Here is a 7241-nt window from a genome sequence, read left to right as displayed (position 1 = left end):
GAATGCTTTTTGGACAGCATAACAATTTGTATATAGTAGGCCTAGGCCTACTTTGAAGTGGACATGTTAAGTGCACTTTTTATTTGAAAGAGGAAATTCAAAGGATGATGAAAGAAAAAAAAAAAATTGGTTGGTGGTGTGCCGCGAGATTTTTTGAAGGGAAAAAGTGTGCCCTGGCTCAAAAAAGGTTGGGAAACACTGCTTTAGCTGATACATCCTCCTTATACACCTCCGGTAAGGGAATCACTCCACCCCAACCCCTTGTTGCCCCCCAGATACCACCTGTCAAATCCGTCTGCACCGACTTGGCCCCCTTGGTTGCCCCACTGCTGTTTGTCCCCCACCCAGCTGTGTTACTCTCACCCTAGTATCCCCCCAACCTCCATCTTTGAGACACACATGTTTATCCCCACTCCCTTCCCTAGTACTTACAATGACAGTGTAAACAATGAAATCCCTTGAATGGAATAGCATAGATAGAACTTAAGTGTCCATTCTTCATTCACATAGAAACATTGGAGTCAATTCTTCAATGACTCAGAGAGGCATTGCCTACTTTGCTCCAGCTGTGTGTGTGGCCCTCACCTGTCTGAGGCCGAATCCTCAATTAATTCCACTTATCCCTGTTTTCAGGGTTCTAAATTAACTTTTTTCACCACACCAGCCAAATAAAATGGCTAGTAGATTCACACTCACTAATGACTAAAGCTGACTACTACGTTTTCTTTTCTATAGCCAAACTAAATTTTCACCAACATTTAGCTAGTTTGTGGATGGTAATTTAGAGCCCTGGCTTGTTTCACACCCACCTGTGAGGCTGAACAGTCAATTTAAACCCACCTGTGTGAGGCTGAATGCCCCCTGGTGGTACTTGAGCTGCTGCTGTGTGGCCCTGAGCTCCCTGAAGGCCGGCTGGTCTGGGAAGGGCTCCAGCAGGGGGATAGCCGCCCTCAGGGCACCACTCTCGGGGTTCTCCACTATCAGGAACCGCAACAGGCCTAGAACCTGAGGAGCAGGAGGAGGAGGAGGAGGAGAGACTGGGTCAGTGGATGGATGGATGGATGGATGGATGGATGGATGGATGGATGGATGGATGGATGGATGGATGGATGGATGGATGGATGGATGGATGGATGGATGGATGGATGGATGGATGGATGGATGGATGGATGGATGGAGAGACTGGGTCAGTGTATGGAGAGATAGAGAGACTGGGTCAGTGTATGGAGGGATAGAGACACTGGGTCAGTGTATGGATGTATGAATTCACATCTGAGGTATGCATGCATGGATGAAGAGAATGGATGTATGAATGGATGGTGACAAAGAAGTCACCCGACTTAGTGTGTGATTGAGGAAAGAAGTTCATGTCAGCAGTATGTGCATGTGTGTGTCAGCTGTTTTATTCTGGGTAAAAGAGAGTTCAAGGTTAAGGAGTTTTTGACAGACTGTATTCATTTGCACACTTGCCACACGAATAAGAGTGATTTAAGGTCTTCTTATGCATGAAGAGTGTGTGCACTGACTCCTGCTGTGAGGTGGCATGTCTGTCTGCGTGAGTGTGTGTGACCTATATGCTGTGTGTGTGTGTGTGTGTGTGTGTGTGTGTGTGTGTGTGTGTGTGTGTGTGTGTGTGTCTGTGTGTGTGTGTCTGTGTGTGTGTCTGTGTGTGTGTGTCTGTGTGTGTGTGTCTGTGTGTGTCTGTGTGTCTGTGTGTCTGTGTGTCTGTGTGACCTGGGCTGTGAGTGAGTGTATGTGTGTGTGTGTGTGTGTGTGTGTGTGTGTGTGTGTGTGTGTGTGTGTGTGTGTGTGTGTGTGTGTGTGTGTGTGTGTGTGTGTGTGTGTGTGTGTGTGTGTTTGTGTGTGTGTGTGTTTGTGTGTGTGTGTGTGTCCTATGCGGTGTGTGTGTGCTTCACCTGTTGTGCCACAGCCGGCTGGTCGGTGACCTGGGCGGTGAGAGTTCCCACGATGACCTGCAGGTGACTCTCCAGAGCCTCGTCACAGAAGGCCACCGCCGTGCGACACACCAGCGACAGCAGGTCACAGCACAGGGAGACGCTGCGCACCCACACTTCCCCCGCACACACGCGCCTGACGGAAGGGGGACAGGGGGGTGTAGACAAGACGAGAGAAAGACCAGGGATAAGGAAAGAGGGCAGAGACCAAAGCAGAATCTCACTTAGTTTGAAGAGTGTATGAGTTCAAATATGTATAATAGGTGAGTAAGTAAGAGAGAGAGAGAGAGAGAGAGAGAGAGAGAGAGAGAGAGAGAGAGAGAGAGAGAGAGAGAGAGAGAGAGAGAGAGAGAGAGATGTCTGATAGGGGAGAAAGACAGAAAAGTTCACGTACTTGTGGTACAGTGTGTGTGTGTGTGTGTGTGTGTGTGTGTGTGTGTGTGTGTGTGTGTGTGTGTGTGTGTGCGCACGCTTGAGTGTGTGATCTATGTATGCCTAAGTTTATGCGTGTGTGTGTGTGTGTGTGTGTGTGTGTGTGTGTGTGTGTGTGTACCTGCTGTTGATGTGGTGTATGAGTGTATAGATGACGTCTCGCAGCACGTAAGCCCAGGCGCCTCCTAGCCCGTCCTTCACCTCCTGCAGGAGGAGGCCCACGAACAGGTGGTACATCATCAGGGCCCGGTGCCGCTCGTACGGACTGGCACTCTCTGAAGCCCTCTCACACAGCGCCAGCAGGATCCGCTGAATAGACACCTGAACAAACAAAAGTGTGGCAGTGTTTCCCATACATTGAGGAAACTATGGCGCACCGCCATAGTTTAAATTTGGCCGCCATAGTTTCCGAAAATGTAAAAAAAAATGTATATATTTTTTTATTATTATTATTTATTATCTATTTTTTTTACTTAAAAAAAAAAATGTAAACGACTTCCGTTTTTTTTAAACGATTTGAAAAACGATTTCCTTCGCATTTTCCTCCTGGAGTAAATACATCCTATAGAGAAAACCATGAGTGCTTGAAAGACAGAGAGATCAAAAGCCTAGTCAAGTTGTTGTAGTTAACTTGGGTTTGGGAGCAATTAAAAACCTTCAGAGAAGGGACAGTTGGGATGAGTTTACTCATTGTCTCTGTGTTAACAATTTCACAGTGCTCCTAAATTCTTATCTGTGCTCCTATTTTGTTTTTTGTTTTTTTTCCATTGCATAGACCCCTGCATGAGGGACGAATGAAAAGTGTGTTGCAAACAGAAATGGTTCACTGTAGGCTACTGCATTTCTTTATATAGGTATATGACAATATACTACTATACATGTCATGGGTAAAATTTTGTAATGTAATTTCTCAAATCATAAATGACTGAAATGTTGGCCTATAGTTTCTCCATGGGCCAATGTCATACTTTAGTCATTGTTTTGCATTTACGCCACATGAATTTCCAAAAAATGGCTGGGAAACACTGTGTGGGCATAGTTTTAGTTGTGGATGGTGGGAACATATCCACAGTCCTGAGACTTAAATAACCGGGGAAGAGAAGTGGGTGAAAATGTTTTCCTATCAGCACTGACCATAGCTTGGCTTTGCGTAGTAGCTGCAATCTGCCATGGTCATCGAGAGATTTCGGCCAAAGTGAATTTGCTGGATTTTATTTCCCCCAATTACTTTCTCACAACGAGTGCAAATGACAGTCCCAATCAACGCAAAGGGCTTGACTTGGACATTTCATTTGGGGAACTATTTTCCGGTGTGGATATCATATAGTCAGTCAAACGTACAGCATATACCATGGAATGTCAACGAAGTGGGGTGGAGGTTTCGCAACGGGGGTTTCGCAATGGTGTCGCCCCCTCTCTCGGGTGCCGCCCCGGGCAATTGGTCGGCCTGGCCCTGGGACAGCCCCTTGTGTAAGTAAATGTGTGCAGTGGTATTATTGTGCATTACCGGTGTCTTGGACAAGATGGCCACCAGGCTCTTGTTGTTGGCTCCATGGCACTTGCTGAGGTAGCCCAGAGTAGCCTTGATCACATAGGAGCTGAAGTGGGGCGGGTTGGGGGCCGGATCCAGCTCACTAGGGGAAACGCAAACACAAGGGCATGTGCGCGCGCACACACACACACACACACACACACACACACACACACACACACACACACACTTGAAAAAAACTTACATACTCCATACTACTACGTATCACCTCATTTGTGTTATGGCAAGGAATCTTCACTCTAGATGATTTTTCAACGTTAAAAGCCATATATTGTCTACTTTTATGTACATACTAAATACCGGTCGCCTTAGCAGGGCAATTTTAACCCATGGTTCTCTTACCCTGTGAACCTGTGCAGACTGCCCCTCTCCTCCCCCTCTGCCCCTCCTGCCTCCTCATACAGTGTCATTAGTAGCTCTACCACGATGTCCGCCATGTTGCCACAGATCAGGTTGTCAATTTGCTGAAACACACACATCACAAACATTAACACATCACATGGAAATTACACAGCTACAGTATTTTAGCACTGTTCACATGTGGGCTCTCCTGTTTGCCGAGGTACTGGTTATCCTTGAGCAAGTTGCATAAGTTGTTGTGGCTTATTGGGTCTCACCTATGAACCCATTTAAGCCTGATGCTGTGTACACGCAGCATTGATGTAGGTGCCTGGAGCTACATGGATGGAGCATTCAAGCTCTTGACATTTGATTTTCTTATTAAAAATGTGGGTATGTTGGAGCTGAATGAACATATTTTAATGCAAGATGAGGGTCCTATCTTTTGAATGCAATGGATTTCATGTTTTTGTGTGCTTCGGAGGCTGAGAAATGTAGGTTTTAATAGGCTGAGGGTACATTTACCCAAAAAGGGCTAAGGTGTTGATGTCATACATACAGCCTGACCTGTTTCACTCAGAACTGGTCTCACTGGTGTCTCACCTGTTTGCCAAGGCACTGGTTGTCCTTGAGCAGGTCGTAGACGCGGTGTGCCTTCTCGCGGTGCTGCGCGGCCCGCGGATCAGAGCCAGACTGGGCGAAGTAGGGCAGGATGCTCACCATGATGCGCGGGAAGCAGTCGGCCAGGAGGCGACGCCAGTCGCGGCCCAGCTGGGCACCAATGGAGTGCACCGACTCAAAGTCGTTCAGGAAGACCAGGTGAGGCACCAGCACCTGGTAGCAACTCCTGAAACAGCACACAGGAAATTAGGTGAAGGTAGTGTCCATGCCTTCATCTAATTTGAGTGTCTCGCACGGTCATCTGTGTGTGTGTGTGTGTGTGTGTGTGTGTGTGTGTGTGTGTGTGTGTGTGTGTGTGTGTGTGTGTGTGTGTGTGTGTGTGTGTGTGTGTGTGTGTGTGTGTGTGTGTGTGTGTGTGTGTGTGTACCTGTAGAAGTCCTCCAGGCTGCTGTGATTCAGCAGTGTATAGGGGAAGGCCTGTAGCGTGTAGGAGTCATCCGTCTCCCTCTGGCAGAGCCACTCTGACAGCAGGTAGTAGAGGTGGGCACTCACCAGGGCCTCAGGGCTGCGGTAGCCCAGGGTACGAGACACCACCTTCAACACCTGCCCACACGCACACACACACGCACACGCACACGCACACACACACGCACACGAACGATTGACTGATTGTTTTCAATTATTGCCAGTTCAGCAGCTATAGCTACGTATATCATGGCCAATACAGATAGTACATATAGCAAATAGAAAATATAGTATGGTCTACCTTCTTGATGAGCTGTTCCTCTATGCTGTTCTCCTTGTAGGACTGCACCAGTGCGAACAGGGCCTGCTTCTCACACACCGGGCTGCATCCCATCACCATGGCAACGCTCTTCAGCAGGGTGGCGCGCTGAGTGGACGTCTCATCCGCCTCGTCCTCTCCTGCAGCTGACTTCTACAAGGGCAACACATTACATTACAGTACAGTACATTACATTACACTTCGCTGACAGTTTTGTCCAAAGCAACTTACAGTTGGTTATTTACTGGGTACAGGGAGGGAGTGTTAAGTCATTGCCCCCTGCTGGTAGCATTCCTAACCTTTGTATAAAATGAATGGGATTTTATACAGGGACAACACATCAAATCATTACATTACATTACATTACATTAAGCTGACGCTTTCAGTCCAAAGCGACTTACGCCTGATTTACATGTGCGTTACCAAAGCGGTTGAAGCGTGGAGTTCCATTATTTTCCGTTGGGACGCGGTAGCGAGGCGAGAGGTGGTGACGTAGGGAAGCGAGGGTGGCGGGCGGTGGGCAGGCGGGGCGATAAAGTTGAGCTTGGTTGAAAAATGTAGCGGGAGAGCTTTCAAAAACCATCAACGCCGTGACGTCACGTGCGTCACCAGCAGTACTGGGATATTTAAAAATGGAGGCTGTTTTGATTTCGGTGGTGTCAAATCTACCGATCGTTTTTCACAGAGGGTTTTAAAATAAATGACACTTGGGTTAAGGTGACCAATATATTCACTCCTGTTGCATCATTTTTATTTGTACATACCGTGTTTGTGATTGAAGACGGTTGTTTGATCACAGCATTTGCTAAGCTAAGCTAATTTGACCGGGAAACAATGCTACGTCACGAGGCGAGCGAGCGGGGTTGAGAGCGTGTGGAAAATACGTACATGTATCACAGCCGTTACAGTTGGTTATTTACAGGGTATTGGTTACAGTCCCTGCAGCAATCTGGGGTGAGGTGCCTTGCTCGAGGGCAGTTTAGCCATGGCTGGAGGTGAAGGGAGAGGTTGCTAGATGTTCCATCAATAGTTTGTCTGCTAATCCATTGCTAGGCTAAGAATAAGGAAGGTAGGTGGGGGTGGGGTCACGAAAATATTCTTAATTTCACAAGAGGGTCCCTGCTGAAAAAGTTTGGGAACCACGACAATACCTGTATCTTCATGCCCTCCTGAGCTTTGAGGTAGATGTTCTCGAAGGCCTTCTGCTGCCTCTTCAGGGGCAATGGCCTCCTACTACTTTCCCTGCTGTCCTGCTCACCGCCTCTCCTCTCCACAAACAACCTGCACAACAAAACAACAGCCAGATGTTCATATTGTTCAGAATGATGGGGATCATTCCTTCCTTCATTCATTCATTCATTCATTCATTCATTCATTCATTCATTCATTCATTCCAATAAACTTAGCTGACACTTTCCTCCAAAGCGACTTACAGTTAGTATTTACAAGATACATTGGTTACAGTCCCTGGAGCAATGTGCAGTTAGGTGCCTTACTCATGGAAAGAGGTTTAGGTTAAGGTGGGATTCGGTTAAGATGGGATTCGAACCTGCAACCC

At 47.3% G+C, this 7241-nt stretch overlaps 1 protein-coding gene across 1 annotated transcript in view; it reads right to left on the bottom strand.

Moving 5' to 3' along the window:
* The window catches only part of atm (ATM serine/threonine kinase), a 51879-nt gene that overhangs the window by 32645 nt on the left and 11993 nt on the right, over positions 1 to 7241 (bottom strand). The window contains exons 16-24 of the mRNA XM_063204947.1: positions 6835 to 6964; positions 5666 to 5836; positions 5327 to 5502; positions 4882 to 5125; positions 4282 to 4403; positions 3895 to 4021; positions 2509 to 2708; positions 1917 to 2091; positions 841 to 1005 (exon numbers count right to left, since the gene is read on the bottom strand). Of these exons, the coding sequence (XP_063061017.1) occupies positions 841 to 1005; positions 1917 to 2091; positions 2509 to 2708; positions 3895 to 4021; positions 4282 to 4403; positions 4882 to 5125; positions 5327 to 5502; positions 5666 to 5836; positions 6835 to 6964 (1510 nt within the window). The remainder of the gene's footprint in view (positions 1 to 840; positions 1006 to 1916; positions 2092 to 2508; positions 2709 to 3894; positions 4022 to 4281; positions 4404 to 4881; positions 5126 to 5326; positions 5503 to 5665; positions 5837 to 6834; positions 6965 to 7241) is intronic.

The sequence above is a fragment of the Engraulis encrasicolus genome, chromosome 8 (genome assembly GCF_034702125.1).
Source record: "Engraulis encrasicolus isolate BLACKSEA-1 chromosome 8, IST_EnEncr_1.0, whole genome shotgun sequence".
NCBI lineage: Eukaryota > Metazoa > Chordata > Actinopteri > Clupeiformes > Engraulidae > Engraulis > Engraulis encrasicolus.
Note: the sequence above shows the minus strand (reverse complement) of the source record. Positions and strands in the feature narration are given on the sequence as shown.